Source organism: Echeneis naucrates, chromosome 15 (genome assembly GCF_900963305.1).
Source record: "Echeneis naucrates chromosome 15, fEcheNa1.1, whole genome shotgun sequence".
Lineage (NCBI taxonomy): Eukaryota > Metazoa > Chordata > Actinopteri > Carangiformes > Echeneidae > Echeneis > Echeneis naucrates.
In genome coordinates, this window is record NC_042525.1 from 3,765,281 (window position 1) to 3,784,031 (window position 18,751).

Consider the following 18,751-nt stretch of genomic DNA (forward strand, 5'->3'; position numbering starts at 1 on the left):
CTGTGAAGGGGGAGGCAGGAAAAAAAAAAAAAAAAGATTTCATCCATCTGAAATTCAGTACCAGCTCAGTCACCCCACTTCTAAAACGCTCTCTGCTCTTGGAGCTGTTTCGTGATAATTAGGTGGAGCCACAGTGCCCCCTACAGCAAAAGGGATAAAAAGCCTCATGACCACCAACTCCATTCCTCTGACGCCCACTGTTACCTTATAGCAAAGTTTTACCTGCCTTAAACAGCTACAAAATAATGAATTCATGCACATGATCAAACCTTCACCATATAAAAACATACACATGAACACAGGCAGGCACTCCTCATAATTTAAAATGTTTTAATTTTGTCATCCACAGTCAAAAAGCACCTACTCCATTGGGTTGCTTTGTTTTATGGCAAAACGTGAGCTGCTTATATCACAATGACATTGACCTGCAGCTGCCATTTTCTAAATCAGTTTACCCTTGAGTCCAAGTGAGCATTTGTGCCAAATTTGAAGAAATTACTTCAAGACACGACTGGGATATCACGTTCAAAAGAATGGGCAGGACAGAAAACCCTAAAAACATATCACACAGTTTTCCTTCTTTGACTAGAAGTGACCTCAACAGTTATTACTGTTATCAAATGTCCTCAACCTGTGTGGGACAGAGGAGAAGAGAAACAGAAGGTGGTGAATGACTGTTTCCCCATGGTCCCATCTGAATAGGCTCTCAATTACTCACAGGCCTGATGGATGGGATGTGGCGTGTGCAGCAGAAGGTGGGTTTTTTTTTTTTTTTTTCCAAATGTTTGTTTGAGGAGAAGTAGGGGGGGCTTGGGGACACAGAGGTGAGAGGAAGGGGGCAGGAAGGAAAACAGGGATGCAAACAGCGACTTTCTGACCTTGACAACGATTGACTTGAGTTCTCAGTTGACTGGGGAGAAGAGTGAGGACCTGAGCTGCATGGCGGGCCTCTTCATTAGCAACGCCACCTGAGTCGCTTTCATCACAAACACCACTCTTTGTGGGTGCATGTGGTGTTTCTGTTTAAGTGTTACTTTTGGAAAGAGAGTGAAGAGTTTGGCTCGATCGCAAAATGTGTGACCATGAAGAAAAAGGAAGCTCATTCTCTAAAACACTCAATATAGTCATAGACCATTAGCAGCGCAAGCAATGGGAGATATTTTTTTAAACGCCAGCACTGACAGGAAAGACTCCCATGATTACTTTCCATTAGCTACACCTCGTGAATTTTTTTTTTCTTCCCCCCACCCCTATTCCATCATGTTGCCAATATCTAGGCCAAAGAGATTAGGTAAACAACTTTGTACTCAACCAGAGGTAGACAGAAGCTGCAAGCTGGAAGAGAGAAATCGAACTGAAATCAGAGGAAGGGGATGCTCTCAGTCTGGTTTGTCAGCAGAGTTCACATTTACACCCTGATGTGGGTGAGTGGGTGATGGGGGGGGGGGTAAGGCTCTGTCCTTGCTGTATCTTTCTCAGAGCTGATATGATTAACTGGACCTTTTAGCACAGGACCCAATGCAGCCCACTCACCAGAGTCATTTCACTGTTCAACAGAGCAGCAAAATTCTCTCAGCCAGGGGCATTGATTTTCATTCTTGGTGTGTCGGGGCAACAATCACAAGTTTGCTCAAGTAGTTACCAGTCCACTGTCATGGTTTCTAATGTACTAATGCGTGTGGGAGTAAATGTCTACTTGCATGTATACACGGCTGGCAGCAGACTGAAAGAACAGACAGAGAGTGAGAGTCCCTGAACTGCAGTCATATTGCTGCGAGCGAGGTGGCATCACTCGGGTAGGTTATGGTGTGAATCTGCAGAGACAGATAGACCCATCGAGCCAGTCTCTCCAGGGGCTGAATGTGTTGTGCGGCACATTCATGACCTGACAGAAAATCTAATAAAAAGCAGACGCTGACAAGATCACCAAACAGCAGGGAACAAAACCAACAGCCAGAGGCTTTATCCCTCACTAAGAGAAATGAAGACATGAGGAAAATTTTAAATTTTAGACCTTGGCATGTCATGCCAGGTGTCCGCTTGCTGTTAGCCAACATGGCCTTTACTTGACACAAACTAATCAGTGATCATAATAATTGGAAAAAAAAAAAAAAAAAAATGCACCCATTCCTAAACAGAAATCTAGTGTCGTAAAAACTGATGCAGTAAAATGAGGTTTTGGACAGGAAATCAATTTCGCAACAGTATTGCTTCCACAAAGGAGAAAAAGAGAATAAGTTGTCATATATTACAACTAGACCTTTAAAAAGCACTCTAAAGTTGGAAAGAGTGACAATGAGAAGTGCTGTTTTTTTAGATTGTCTACAGATGAATAGCTCAGCGTGAGAATAAAAAATGCCACATCGACTTTTCATTCTGGAAAGCCTTCTGCATTTCAGGCTAAAATATTACCAGAGCACTCAGCGAGTCATTCCCTAATAAATAAGGCAATGCTCTCCATTAAAGCTTGTGACAAACTGAGCCACATAATATTCTCTGGACATTACACACCATTATCCTATACCGTCTCGCTACAAATGAGGTGTTCAATAAGTGAGCAGAGATGAAGCAGATGCACTGGACTCCATGTACTCCTTAACCCCTAGGATTTTCTAATTTCATTTAGAAAAGTAAAAATACAAGGTGGCAAAAAGATTTAGAAGATAGTTACAACTTTTAAATTATCACCTGCCATTTGTCGGGGTTTAGTTTAGAATTTTATAACACAAGTTACACATCTACATGTTAGCCTTGTTTTAGCACAGAACAGTGTAGTTAGATTAAGGCTGAGTCCCAGGGCATGAATAACGACGACGATAAACAATGCTGTTTGTGTGTCAAGCAACATCGGCAGGCAAATCCTGCTTGAATTGACTTCATTTCACAGAACTTATAAAAGTCGGTCTCTGCTGGATCGCGGTATTCTGCCCTCTGAGGGTCAGCGCTCTCATCTCACCTGTGATGACTGCAGTGACTGCATAGTGAATCCATACAACTGAATACCAATTTCCTCTCTCACACTCAATTCCCCTTCAGATTCTTTATAGTGTTCATAACCAGATTCCCTGTGCACACTAAATTGGCTCTTGTAAAAGATGATCTCATACAGAAAAATGGGAAAGGTTTACAGCGGGTAATGGATTAGGAGTCAACCCCTCTGCATAATTATCACAGTCATTACGATAAGAGAAGTCCTCTCCACTTCTCGCTGCTATCTTTATGACCTCATTCTGATCTGAGAGGGACAGTGACACACAAAGACAAAGTGAAAAATGGTAGATATTATCTTGTGTTTGGCATGTAGAAGCAACATTAATGACATACATTAAATTTAAAAAGCCCATTTGAGTGTCTTTTTCAACTTTTAGTGAACCCTAAACCCCATGAAGCATGTCTTGATTAAGCACGATAGTTTGCACTTTCTATGCATCATTGTCCCATTCCAATCCAAAGTCACGTGCCAAAGACATGCGCTCTTCATGTGAATGAGTTAGCGATTACAGAAAATGCTGGGTATTTGTCAAAGTTATGGAACATCACAATATTAAAGAGAAAAATGGCCAAAAGTCTTCTTTACTCAGGACATAAATACCCTGGACAAAGAGGTGCTGTTTTCCTGTTGCTTTTATGCTGTAAAAACAGTAGGAAGACAGGGAGCATGAGCGTGGCGGGTCTAACATTTTATGCAAAGCAGTGGCAGAGGATTCCAGGCCCATTCTAAACAGGCCATCTGCCAGCACTAGATGCTGCCGCCAAAGCCACCTTCGCATGAAATGGCCATTCTGCCCTCTACCCCTGCAGTTTACCGCTTGTCACCACAGCCCCTCCTGTCCTCCTCTCCCCGGGCTTTCACCCAGGTGACAGTTTCAGCACCTCCTCTCCAACCTCCAGCCAAACAGAATTAAGGAAGAATTAAAAGCCCAATGAGCCAAATAATTAAACTTTAACGGACAACATAAAGCAACTTGACATCTTCTAAACGCTATAGGCAGCCACCATAATAGCAGCACGGGTCTGTCCCCAATATTGCAGGCATTCTTCCTTTCAAACCCACATGCCACTGCTGTCATGACTAAACCCTTTTGAGCAAATTTGCAATCTGCCTTTAGCTTACACAATAATAGGCAATAAAATACAGCATGAATAAAACCCCATGAGCTGCAAACAAGTAGACATTCCAGCAATTCACATTTCCAGATCTATAATTACACAGTAATACTGCTGCAAACACAGGTAAGCTTTCCCCCGTACATCATGACAAAATTTCAGAATTAAAATATAATACCAACACAGAATTGACTTGCTAAACCACAATGAAAACATTTCAAAACTAACGGCAATTGCCAGCAGGTAGGCCAGCACAGCATCATATTGGCAACCAGCTCTTGTCCATGAGCACTTAATACACAAAAGGTTAAATAAGTACCCTAAAAATGAAAAATCTGTACCCCTGCAGCTCATTGAAGAAAATGGCTTTGTCAGTTTATTAAGTGTTGGACTAATATTTTCACAATGCTCAAAAAAAAAAAGTTCTTCACTTCATACACAGCAGTCTCCTGATGCCAGGCCTACATGAAAACAGCATGAGAAAATGGAAGTGCTGCAGGCTAGAGATTGGAAGCAGTAAATGGATGAAAGGATTTAAGTTGAACAAACTATCCAAAGATCTTATCAGTGTCGGTCACTCAACATCCGCAGTGTTTGTTCACATGAAGCTCACATCGGTGTTACTCACTGACATTTGGACCAGAGCCACAACAGCCAGAGGACATCCAGCCACATTAACAAGAGCCAGAATAGTTTGCAACAATAAGTCACGTCACATAGTGCCATATTGTAAAAATCAAAGTCTTCTGTGACTAATGACTTTAAAAATAAATAAATAAATGACCTGGATCATTCCATTCACATTCAACTTTATATTAACAATAACCTCCTACGGACATCCACCACAATATGTTCTTATCAGTCCAACCATAAAAGACAGCTAGTCACACAGTATGAATAGAGTAGCTGTGCTGAGAAATTCTGAAAATTATGCAAGTCTCCAGCAGTCCTTTGAACATTTCAGACCCTCCGACAAACTGCTAGACAGAACAAATTGCCTCGTGGCTAATATTGAGCTGAATCAGAAGGTGGATGTCCGGCAGCAGTTAGTCTTTAAGTAAACCGCCTGCCTGAAATACAACAGTATTCAATAGTTTCAAACAAAAACCTGCAATGTTCCCAGCTGAATCTCATCTCCAAAAATCATATGCCCAATTCCTGTGGTTACTTAAAAGAAACGCTTCTCGCCTTAACCTTGATCTTTCAAAAATATTGACTAAAAAAGCACCTGAATTCAATTTGTCGGCAATAAAAGTGTGGAAAAGTTCAATCGTGGTTTTGGGGGGTTATAATACTATACAAGGGATACATACAATATAACGCGGGGGGGGGGTGTCCAGACTCAGAAGCATCCCTGTTGCACAAACTTCTTCCATTTAGTGATTAAGGAAGCCACTGTGCTCTGGGGGCAGCTGTGGCTCAGGAGTTGGAACGGGTTCTCTGCTTCGGAAGGTCATGGTTCGATTTCCTATCTTCTCGAATCAGCATGTTGAAGTGTCTTTCAGCAAGATATTGATCCCTAAATTGCCTCTGATGACTTCGTGGCTGCGTATGGTAGAAGCATTATATCAGTAAAATGTGCAGTTGTAGAAAATGCTGCATGACTTCGACCTCCATCATGACGCATTCAATGCAGATTTTTTTTCCCCCCTGTCTCTGGGAGCTGCAGGCATGAGAAGTGTGAAAGATCTGATCTAATCAGCCTTATTTACCGCAAGTGGACTCTAATTGAAGTGTGAAAACATTTCAAAAGGTGGTCAAGAGCAAATGCTGGCATTAACGCTAAATTTCAGATGTCATAGCAAAGCATCTGAATACTGATCTCAATGTGATTTTTTTTTTTTTGTTTTAAGGGCTATTGAGCTGAAATTACCTTAATTAATTTAGCATAAGGCTGCAATATAATGCGAAAAAATGTAAAACTGATTTCCAAAGGCACTGTATATTTAGCATTGCATAAAACTATACCATTTTGATGTTTTATTATGATTATGCCTGTAGTACTTTCAGTTTCTTTTTCCTGAAAATGTGAAGTGCTTTATAAATTCAATACATTATTATTATTATTCAGACGTGCAGCACTTTAAACAATACGGTACAAACGACAAAATACTTAAAACTGCATAATAACAGCTACAAGTGTTTCATTTATAAAAAGGTCAACATGCTGATCACGCAAGACAATTGCCATGACATTTAGGTGCGTATCAGGTATCTGTTACGTGTAATCCAGCACATCTTTCTCTTTTACATGATACTGATGATACAGAATGTCATGTCACTGTGTTCTCAGCAGGATGAGTATTTACATAATAGAGGATATTCATTAGCCTTGTCCAACAGTGAGGACTGTTCTTCACAGCTTTTAAATCTTGCATAAATTACATAGCCCCAGTTCCACACAAGATGTCTGGGTGTATGTGAGGTTTCTGCATTCAAACATTGCATGAATGCAAGGTTGTCAGTCATAACTGCAGAAAGAAGGCATATCAAATACTGCCGCTTTAGGGCAACAGGGCAATAGCTTCAAAACGATCCTGAGCATCAGCTACAGAGGCAACAGGTGAAGTAATCTTTAGCACCACTGCGTGTGTAGGTTGCAAGCCAACTGCAGAAAATTACATAACAGTAGCACAAATCTCCGAAAAAGGCATTACTACTAACCTTTTCCGCTTCCCCATACCCCCCAACAGCAGCACTGGTATCCAAATAACGGCACTAATCATTGAAGCACACACATTCCTCATTAGTGACTAATGAATATCGCTGCAGTACCATAGAACCATAAACCAAAGCCAAATTAATTCAGCCATCAGCTTTATGTTTCACTGCCTCAATGCAGGAGAAAGAGCTGGAAAAACAAAATTTTCAAATGGGAAATTCAGAACTTCAGAGCGTGCAGTTGGTTTGAGTAGATGGGAAACTTTTGAATCTGAACAGTAGAGGGCAGCAAAGGACAATTTAACGCCTCAGCCGCCTTGAAGCAACAGACACATCCAACAGCTCCCAAAGGTTAAAAGGGCAAAATATTTACCAGCATTGACAATGGCATCCAACTCCAAGACAGTAATATCGCCTTTGTAGAGAGACACTTTGTCGCTCAGCCCTCCTCCACCTGTCAGCTCCTTCCCATCTTCTTTGTCATTCGCTGAGAAAAAAATAAAAATAAAAACAATAAATACATTTTTATATATATATATATATTACACACACACACACAGCTTAGCAGGCATTTTATATTGAGAATAAGTAGTTCTTTATACTGCATCTTCCAGATTGTGAAGAAATTCTAATTGCATCTTAAAATATGAGCTAACATTTATTTTGCTTGTAAGCACCGTGTGTATGAGAAGATGGTGTAGAGTGCATTTCCTATAAAAGTTGAGCCAGTCAGCTAAGCCAAGCTGCCACATAAAGTTATGACACCTCGTTTAATTTAATGTAGAGACACATACAGGGAGATGTCATCGCCAAGTGCCAAGCCACTGTACCTCACATTAATTGTAGCCTGAGCTGATTTTGTACCACAGCCCTCATATTATGTGATAAAACTACACTTTTATATCAGTCTTTCAGTTGCTGCTTGATTTAGTTTTTTTGTTCCGTTTTGATTTTCAAACTTGTATCATACTTAAAAGTGGAGAAATATACAAGAGTACTACACAGCTATTTGGGGAAAAAGTAAGATGGTACTTATCTTTGATGTTTAGTGTACGTTTAAGCACAATCCTTGCTGTATTATTGCACAAGTTATAACGTTGGATTTTCCCAAGCTTGGTATTACAAAAGCACTTAAGCAACTTCCACTTTATTAGAGTAACTATTTAGCTTCACTAGTTACAACATAAACTGTAAATAAAGTATTTAAGAAAACTGCAAGTACAATAACCGTCCCAGAATACTGTAACCAGGTTTTGTATTTTAATAGATTTATGAATATTAAACTTTAAATCTGTTAGTGAGCTGACAAATAAGAGTAGCACATAATGATCCTTCTTAATTTCCACAGTCAATATTTCTTTTCCAAATTTATTAAAAAGTTCAAAATCACATTGTTCCAAGTATTCAGACTTGCTCAGTGCTTAGTTGAAGCACCTTTGGAGTGATTACAGCCTCGGGTTTTCTTGGGTTTGACACGAGGAGCTTTGCAGAGCTGGATTTTGGGATTTTCTGCCACTCCTCTTTGTAAATGCTCTAAAGCTCTTCCAGGCCAGATGGAGAATGCTGGTGGACAGACTTTTTCTGGTCTTTCCAGAGATCTTCAACTGGGTTTCGAGTCAGGACTGTGTCCATAAAACCCCTCCTGCTTTGTCTTTGTTACAGGGTCACTGCTCAAAGTTATCGGTCCTCGTCCTGTTGAAAAGTGAACCTTTGGTCCACTCTGAGGTCCTGAATCTGGTCTTCATTGAGCACATCTCTAAACTGCACTCAGCTCTCCCTCAACCATGAACAATCCCCCCACTGCCTGTCACTGTCAACACCCCTACAGCACAACGCTGCCACCACCTGCTGGGATGCTGTTGGGTCCATGATGGTCCATGACCTCCACAGGAGCTCAGCCACAGTAACCTTCAGGCTTTCTTCCAGATCCCTCAGCTACACTGAGCAGCTCAGTGTGGAGTCCAAGTTGTCGCAAACTTCTTCCATTTAAGATCCATAGAGGCCCCAGTGCTCTGTGGAACCGTCACTGCAGCAGAGAATCTTCTATCCATCCCCAGATCAGTGCCTCAACACAATCCAGTCTCTGCGCTCTGGAGGCAGTTTCCTTGACATTTCCAAATCTCCTTTGATCAACTCAATCTACTACAGATGAACTTTAATCAAGATAGAAATACTTTGAAGATGATAAAGGGAGAAGGAAGCAAGCCAAGAAAAAAAATTCAAGTGTCATAACAAAAAGTCTGACTACTTATGTAAATGTGATATTTCAGCTGCAGTTGTCCATCACTGCCAATCAGCCAAATGCAGGAAATATAGTCACACACTGTCCTTCCTGAATTGCAGCTTGAACAAGCAGGGTTTTTTTTTTGTTGTTTGTTGGTTTTGTTTTTTTAAATTGTGGTTTATTTGGAAGGTTCCTCAAATCAATGTTTCCTTCATTCAATATATTTTTAGAAACTTGTATGACAGACACATGGCCCTGCCCCTTATAGTGATGGTTGTTCAAATTTCATTTGTGCATTAAGCTGTTCTTTAGGGTTAGCCCTAACCCTAACCCCTAACCCTAACCACTTCACTAATTTCTTACCTCCACCTTAATTTCTTCATTTCCCAAGAAACTAGAGGAATCAGCTCTAATCTATTTAAACCAGATCTGAGATTCATATAAGCCTTCTAACTTTTCTCTTACATCTCCTGTACTGAGCAATTCGCATGGTAAGGAAGAATGATGAATGACATTGTGATGCAGAAAGTACAAAACTTCTTTCACCTCTGTTTTCCTCTCTCCAGGTTGGAATCTTGTCCAGAGATACAAAATCTTGACGACGATACTCTTTGCGTCTGTCCTCACGTTCTAGACGGAACAGTCTCTCTGCGGAGGAAAGTAACAGTAAATTCATAATACAAATATAAAGAGTAATGCTAAAACACTATAAAGCATAAAGGAGATGGGGGAGAAATAATCTTGGTTCTAAGAGACTGGAAATGAAAGATTTCTCTCCAGTGAGGGTCACAACCTTTCCCTTAAATATTCACCAATTAATTAGTTTATTTTCATCTCTAAATGTCACAATAAACTGTGTTTCAGTGTCCTTCCTTTCCTCTAAATGGTCACGTACCCCTTTCAATAGTAGCTGCAGGTCTTGCCCTCAGTACCAGCTGGTATCAGGGGCATGACATGACTGCTTATAATGAAGGCATTACCAGTTGAGCGGCTGGCTCTGCCATCATTATAAGTAGACATCCTGTTCCTAACTGCTTCAGCTCCACCCCTCCCTGGCTCTTTATATTCAATTTATGCAAAAATTCTAATCTTTTATAATGTAGTCTTTGACTATATGATCCTGATTTGCGCATTAAACGCCCCCTGTTGGCGTCTATGGTCAAAGTGCAGGATTAGAAATAAAAGAGCATCCCTGGGGTGGGGAGACTTACTCAAATACACTTCAGTGAGGTAACTGCTTGCAATTTAAAACATTTGCCTCCAAATGCTGAGATTGAATGATGGTCTGCCTTGTTCACTACATCAGTATTCTCAGCCGTGTGCCATGAAGGACCAAAAACACCACTTACTGATTTCACTTATTTGACTAATCTTTGGCTGTGTATGTTATTTAGATAAACCGGCTGTTGTTAGGATGGGCTGGAATCAAAATGTGCAAAGCGTTTTGTCTAAAGTTAGAACCACTGCCTCATGTTGTCCAAGTTTTGTTGTACTCCGAGCTGTTTGTCTTTTCTTTTTCCAGCTTAGCACTGTTGTTCTAATCATAATTACTCACTGCTTGTACTGTACCTTGAACAATAAGAAATTTCCTCTGTCATATATATATATATACACACACAGAGCACTTTTTAGTCCAACAAAATTGACTGACATTTGTAGATCACACAGATGATGCTTCACCTCTCCACTACTGTATCACTCTTTAATCCTCACAGCTTGTTTCCTCATGTTCATCCTCACCGACTGCAAAAGATCCTCAGCTTGCCACTGCCTCTCCAGACAGCACCAAGCTGTTCTGCAAAACAAGCTTCACCCTAATTATGCACTCCATTGTGAAATCTTGACCATCTTATTCCCCAGTGTGCACAGAGTAGACTTTGGTCAATTAAATGAGCACCTCTTTAGAACTGCTTTAGCCAACTGGATGTGATATCAGATCACACAACAGCAGAATAATAGTTTACTGAAGCGCCATTCTGCAACAACATGTTTAAATCTAGGCTTTGTTGCTTTGCATATGTAATACCCTATAATACTCTGCACTGTTTTTCTTAAAAGGGGCTGAAGTTAACAGATTTACCAGGGATAAGGGAACAACTATATGATGGCTAAAAATACAACTTTGTTAAGCCATCTCGTGGCAAGTCTCTCTCAGAGAGGGTATGTGTCCTGTCCCTCCTGTATTCCTCTTCCCTGTGCCCACTCCTGTCATTCCCAAGGCTGCATTTATTCTACATGGATGACTAAAAAGGCAGTTCTGAGGTTGAACACAGCAAAGCTCTCTGGGCTGCACTGATGTGCTTCATTACTCTCCTGAACTTTTAGTCATTGAGAACAGGATTGACTCAAAATGTCCTTTATTAAATATGAGTCTCCTCATACAAAGTTGTTTCTGCAACTCAAAAAAGATTTTATTATACTTGATAACGTCTGGATGAGAAAGCATCAATGGAACAATTTGTACTGACAAAGCTATAGCAGATTTTATACAGGTTTCTCCACATACAGGCTGGCAAAATATTTATGTTTTGCTGCCATTTTAGAGTAACCCTGAACAACTAATCCAGTGCAAACCTGACGAACAACAGTTTCACCCTACAGACCTGCCCTGGGCCATGCTGCTATTTCAAAACTGATATTAAACTCCTTAAGTTTCAGCATTTCTTTCAAATTTTGACTTGCCTTGATCTCCTTTTAAAGCAATTTGAGCTAGAGGGGTATATGCACAGAATGTCAAATCTGATTGTCTGATGTTGGTTGCATGCCTGTACCTGCTAAAACTGCAAATGACTAGCTGAGATTAATTATTACATCTGCTCAGGGAATTTCAAGAGACATTACAAAGTTTCCCATACATTCCAAGGAAATAAAAAGGTGTGATTCAGCCAGACTGAGGACAAGAGACTCACTTAACTGTTATTACTTCTTTCACAAAGAATAACTACTTTAAAGCTGAAATGAATTACTTACGAACAATGTCATCGGCAATTACCACCAAACTTTGCTCGAGGTATTAATGGAGACTACATCCAGCTTAATGGGGGGGGGGGTCACAGATGGAAATTTGTCTGAACCATTCGTCCACTTCAGCCAATTTGATATCATGAGAAATATGGTTTTAATTTACCAAAAGTGGTCCAAAGCAGGGAGGGGGAGACAGGGGTCTGATGGGCATCATTAATGATGGCCAGGTTCCAACTGTGTACTGCTTTTGTGCACGAATGCATATATGACCACGCTAATGGAATGGAGCCATCACTAATTAAAGTGATTAATTACACCTGGGCTGTACCTGTTAGGGCCAACAAAAAGCTACAGCTGTGTCAACAAGATAACCATAAACAGGTTTTATGTGCTATTGTTGCCGGACACCATGTCCACTGAACAAAAACAACACAGACACAAATGATCCAGTTTTAATCTTTGGCATTATATGAAACTTCCAGTGAAACGCACTGAACATGTGTGCTAAAACATTAAAACTATTAGACACCCCCCCCCCTTTGGCTTTGCTGAGATGAGTCTGCTGTTTGGGTTGGAGTGAGGACATATTTAGTTAAAGAGAAGTGAAGCTATCACACAGGTGGAGCTGGTGATTGGAAGGAGGAGGAGGAGGAGGAGGAGGGGGGGGGCATGATAGTTAGAAGCAGGTTTGTCTAACAGGTGAATAAAGAGTCGGGGGTAAAAAAATAAAAATAAAAATAAAAGGAGGGGGGCAGAACAGTTAGCATGATAAACACAAGCTAATAAGCAGGAGACGAGAACAGTATGACTGTCGTGAACACATCACGGCTGCCAAACAAGAGTCGTATCATGATTTTAACATCTGCACAGGGATTATCATCAGTCTGGATGACTGGGGGGGGCTGAGTCCCAGGTCTGGGCAGGAAAACACACAAGAGTGCCTGTCAATTCACTGACATGCTCAGGATTCATGTGTCTGCCACAGAGATGATGACAGATTGTCTACCCCCCCCCCCCAAAAAAAAAAAAAAAAAAAACACACACACACAACCAACCGACCGACCACCAAAAACAAGCCTTACCTTTCTCAGTCCTCCAGTCCTTTTTCTTTTTGCTCATGCTGCCGGAATGGTTTGACTTCGAGAGGTTGTTTTTGGACTGTAGCAACCCCAGGCTCACAGTGAGGGTTGTTCCAGGAAATGGAAACTGAGAGAGAAAAAACGACAAAAAGTGCAACAGCCCCGTCGGACGGTTGTCTCACCTGTGAAGCTGTCAAATTTCTATGGAGCTCAGTCCGCCTCAACCTACCGCGATTGCGCCGTAAATTATGTGTACAAATCCCGGCCCGGCGATTGGCCGGCGGCGGGGGGAGCTTCTGGCTTCCCATTGGTCCGCCCGAGCGTCCGTCACCCGGATTGGCCCGGTATCCTGGAAGCAGGGTAGGCTGTTTCCGGCGGGTCATCCGCCTGGCGTGTGAGGCGGCCGGATGCAAACTGCTGATAGTTGGTACAACTTTGTGTCACGCATCTGAAATGTATAAATGAATGTTTGTTTGTTTTCTTAAAGAGGTCAATTTTTTTTCTGTCATTTATTTATCTTTTCTCCTGTGTTTTTCCTTTTGTTTTTGTTTTTCTTTTTTGGTGCAAGCTTTTGGGGGAAATTTAGATGAAGATTTCTATATATTGATTATTACTTAATTATTTGATTTCTTAATGGTCCTGTCGTCTCATATTCAAAATAGTATGGTAAAAAGGAGAAAATATCTTATTCTTTAATTTAAAATGACCTACAACAAAAGATGAAGCTTTAAAAGTTTGTGGCCTTAATTTGCCACCTTTGAGTAATTACATGTAAATTTGGGCAAATGTCCACATTTTCTGAGACCTGTGTAAGTGTTTTTTGCTACGTGAAAATAGTTCTGATGACTGCTATGGCCAGTATTATGTGAAATAATTAGGCCTGTTATATTGTGATTTTGATAACTGTATATACAAATGGACAAAGATGCAGCGTAACCATGGCAGATAACAGTAACTCACAGGATAGACCGGATCAGCATAGAAAGTCAGGCTGTCATATGTGAGAGCCTGCTTCCAGAGACCACCGTCTGTCATCTGTTGTGTTAGCTCTGCTCCGGTCCAGACCCATCTGTTCCTAAAACCGCTGACATTATCTGTGAGTGGAAAATGTCTTTCATCCAAGCTGCACTATGATCCAGATCCAAAATATGAAAATAAATGCTTTTACTAAACTGAAACAGTTCAGCTACAGTAGAACTGAATAAAAATGAATACATGAACCAATGAATTACTTTAACAGCAAATTGTCAGTGTAAATGGAAGCTGCGCTGTTTTCCATTTTGTTCTTGTTATATATAAAACTCATATTACAAAGGGTAAAAAGATTTACATTTTGCATTATGGTGGAACGGTTCTATTAGTGTTGACCAGACATTTCATATTTTCACTAAATTAAAGATCTTTATCTCAATGAGCTGCAGCTCTTTTTAGGAAATTAAAATAGACTCATCACTTCTGGTATCAGAGAAAATCATAATTTGTCATTGTAATATCTTAATTAGTTTCACTCTAACCACCAAATTCAGATATACAGTGTATTAGAATAATGACAGTTTTTGTCCTAATTAAAACCAAAATGTTGTCTTTTTTTGTTTTGTTGTTGTTTTTTTGTATAGCCTATTACACTAAACTATCCTGGCCTGTGTGTGATCTGCATGAAGCTACCATTCAGGGTTTTCCCTTTCACTTTTCAAACCAAACCACTAGGTGTCAACCTTGCCACATTAAAAGCAGCAGGAGTGCTTTTTGTGAGGTGACAAATTAAGGCATAACTGATGGTCACATGATTTCTTGAAAGAGGCTTATGAATCCTATTTAATCTTTGCAATGCATTTTACTGAGGAATCGGGGATTGTGATATTTTTAGACATGATTTCCCAGTAAATCTATTTTCCCCTACATTCTCATGATAATAGAAGACATATTAATCAAATGAAAAGATCCTGATTCCAAACTGCATGACTTGACCTCTGACCTCTCATTTTGACTTTTTATTAGGCTTGACAAAATGTAAAATTAGAAGCCTTTCTTTTGCACAGAAACTACTTATCATCAAATATGGCTGATAAAATAAAGTCAATTATATTCCACTACTGCTATAGTTGTATAATCTGAGTGGATCCATCGTCCACTCAAAAAGATGTTTTCACTTAAGTTGCCACTCTAGACCTCTTCTCAGGACAAAATACAATCCAGCCCATTGCTGACATCAGCCTCGCTGTCCGTTTGTTGCACCTGTTGCAGTAGGCCAGTAAACCCTGTACATATTCTAACTGGTCTATAGACTTCTGTGGCATCACATTATAACAAATATAATCTAGTAAGGTCTTCTCTTTTTTTTTTTTAAGTATACTTTTATTTTAGTTAGTAAGTGGCAGAGCGGCCAACAGGAAACCTTCAAACCTGGGACACTATATTTATGTGGAATGCGCTCGAACCACTCGACCACCAGAGACGCCAGTTTAGTATGTTTGAATAGCTGAAAATACCTTTTTGGGGTTAGGAAGCCTTCGATTTGTTCACTAATATCATATCCATTAACAGTGACACTATGCATTGCCTGGACTGTACAAGCTTTTCTTGTCTTTTTCAAATGACGGCTATTTATAATAACAAAATACAGACATCGTGGCTCCATCATTGTTCTGATGTCTGTTGAGCAGCAAAACATACAAACCTTGACTGGCTATTTCCAGTGATAGAGATTTGCTGCAGGGCAATCTGTACATTTCAAACTGTGGAGGATCTATTTGTGTAAGACTGCGTAGGCAATTGTTATTGTCATGGTTACAGCACAAGAAGATTATCTCAGTGGTTGTACGAACAACCCACAAGGTAAAATCATTGTGTTTTCTAATCTGTTGTTGGCTTGGTATGTATGTTTTTCATATATCTCCTACGATCATAGCAACATAGTTACAGCAAGCAATGTAATTATCTACTGAGAAATACACACAATTATCTGTAACTTAAAGTGTGCCCAGAAGCTATAGGAACTATAATTATGGCAAATGTTGTTTATGTGTTTTTATCCATAAGCCCTTTGACGGTTACTAGCCTACTGGATTTGGTACATTTCTGTGAGGTAATTATATTCCCATGTCTGTTCTCAGTCAGTTCCGAATTATAAATCATGATTTATTTGGTAAAATAATTGGTTGTTTTGCGGCGGTAGCTCAAACCTCAAGAGTAAAATAAATACTTATACTCTACAGGGATGTCTAATGAAAAACTGGGCTTAGGCCTTTTATGTACAACTGACCTTTGGGGCTTTTAGCAGCGGTCTTGAGATATTTCATGCTGACAGAATTTTTCATATCTTGCCAACGACAATAAAAGTTAAAGGAATCATCTCTTAGTGAGAAGCTGAGATAAATTTTGACAGGCTGCATGCATAGAATGCATGTAAGAGTCTGTTGTGGGTTTCTAAAGGTGATTTGTGGTAAACTAAACAAGTTCTCAGGCCAACTGCAGACACATATATAGACACATCACTTCTTCCCACATAAATTCATAAACAGACTTTGTGAAATAGTTCTGATTTACAGTAAACAGAGGGAGAAATAGTTTTGCAACGATGGCACTCTTTAAGAGAATCTGTTCTGTGATCACTTAGCACTTACTTTGATTCACTACCTACCCTCAACATGAAAATGCAATATAGTGTGGTGGTTTGTGTGGGTTCTTTTCAACCTTTTCAATCAAACATTTGTCTGCCCATGTCATTCATTGTGTCCTACCATATATTATACTCATCTGCTCTACAGATGTGAGCAGCGTCTCACTGTTCTGATCAAAAAGAGCCAAAAACTTTCATCAAGTAACTCTATAAAGGATAGAGACATATGTGCATAGACATACTGTGGCACATATCTGTCTGAAAACATTATGCTTGTTCAGAATTCATCATCTACTTTGAAGCTCAAAACAAAACCACTGAATATCTTTTCACTGTGATAGTATGTGCATATTAACATATTCTAAGTTAGATTGAATTAACTTACTGACTCAGAAAAAAATTCTGTTCTATTTTCCTCATATTATTGTAATTTTTAAGTATATATGTATATATATAGCATACTCTTGTGTTTTAAGTCATCGGACCATTAAAATAATTTAATTTTATTCATTTCACAATGTAAAATTTTGTGACAATATTATGACATGGTGTTTGGGGGGGGGGTTGTCTTTTTGGACCTTTTCATGTGTTCAGGCAGAACACTAGAGTATTTCTTATTCCTAGTTTATGCATCTGATTTATTTACAATGTTTTATTGTAGTTCGCACCATTCTCAAGTCTGTAAATTAACCATAAAGGCAATTTGTCACAATATACAATGTAATGTATTGATGTGAATATAGTGGTTAACAGAATGGTACTTTGTTTAGTCTACATCCTCAGAATGGGGTTGGGGTTGGATTAAAAAAAGCGTCACACTGTGAGTATTCTTTTCCTGCAGGATTCCTGTGGGTTGTAGCTTTGGCAAAATGTGTTGCAACGGCTCCCTCTGTTTATTTTAGTCTATTTAATAAAGCCCCTATCCAGCATGTCTCTTCACACCAGAGCACGCCTGCTTTCTGCTCACTCAAAACAGCAGGAATTCCTCCCTGATCGCTGGCTGAACTCAAGCTGAATAGATTTAGTGTAGATGGATGTTCAGATGGTCAAAGCGTATGCACATAAGTGATTCAAACTGTGTATCAACAATTTTGTTTGCAGGATAATTCTGCTTATACTATTTTCACTGGTTCCAATACATTTCCTTTTTTCCAACAAAGCAATTCTTACATATTCCTTAAATTCCTTTACATTACTCTACAACTTTGGGGGGAGGGGGGACTTTTTCCCTTCTTTTTAAATTAAACAAAATGGTAAAACATGAACTGATAGGTGAACCTCTTTTAATCTATTGCTACAGTTTTCTGGAACAAATCATAATATCAGGTGTTCCCCTTGATTATGCCAATACTTACAGAAAGAATAACTGATTCAAATGAGCGGCCACTTAGTCTGCCAGATGCCAGAGCAGAATATCTGACGGCAGATGAAACGTGATTTTTGACCTCTTTTTTGTGCCTCTGACATTCTATGCATGCCTTAAAACTTAATACAACACAACACAATGACCCTATCCTTCAGCATTCAGATCATCATGAGCTAAAATACTTTTCAAAGGCGTTGTTCATTAGTGGAAAAATATAGATGTATTTTATTATGATATCTTAATTTCAGAAAGTAACTTCTGAAGGTGCTTTATTTTGGAGGTCATGATGAGGTCACTTTATAGAAAAAGCTTGCTTCATCCCACAAATAGCCTGCAAATTTGTTTCAAGGTGAAGAAGTGTAGGGGGCCTCAAATGAATCACGTCTGCCTCCTGTGTGGTCATAACAGATAACACGACTATTAAAGCTACACTGCCAGTTTTCCTCTGCACACGATTAACAACAGCAAGAAGAAGTTTCCACAGAGATTTGAAGGCATGCAATACTAAAGCCACCCCCTAAAGGCTTGCTGGCCCCTCTTCAGTAATCTGCACCCCGGCCCCAGCTCTCTCTCCATTAATTGCTCAACGGCACTCTTTCATCTCCTTTCGCTTGATCCAAAACAAATAACTTTGCACTGCACATTATGATTAAAGAATGTGGTTGTTTTGGTCCAACCATATAACTTCTACTTGGACTGTGAACTTAAAAACGCCTGTTTCAGATCTATAA

The 18,751-nt window shown here is 39.7% G+C and overlaps 1 protein-coding gene across 2 annotated transcripts in view; it reads right to left on the reverse strand.

Moving 5' to 3' along the window:
- The window catches only part of macrod2 (mono-ADP ribosylhydrolase 2), a 361,227-nt gene extending 347,979 nt beyond the window's left edge, over positions 1-13,248 (reverse strand). For both annotated transcript variants that reach the window (XM_029520733.1, XM_029520732.1), the window contains exons 1-3: positions 13,039-13,248; positions 9,539-9,640; positions 7,142-7,255 (exon numbers count right to left, since the gene is read on the reverse strand). In XM_029520733.1, coding sequence (XP_029376593.1) covers positions 7,142-7,255; positions 9,539-9,640; positions 13,039-13,075 — 253 coding nt within the window. In that variant the 5' untranslated portion in view covers positions 13,076-13,248. The remainder of the gene's footprint in view (positions 1-7,141; positions 7,256-9,538; positions 9,641-13,038) is intronic.
- Between the last annotated feature and the right edge of the window lie 5,503 nt (positions 13,249-18,751).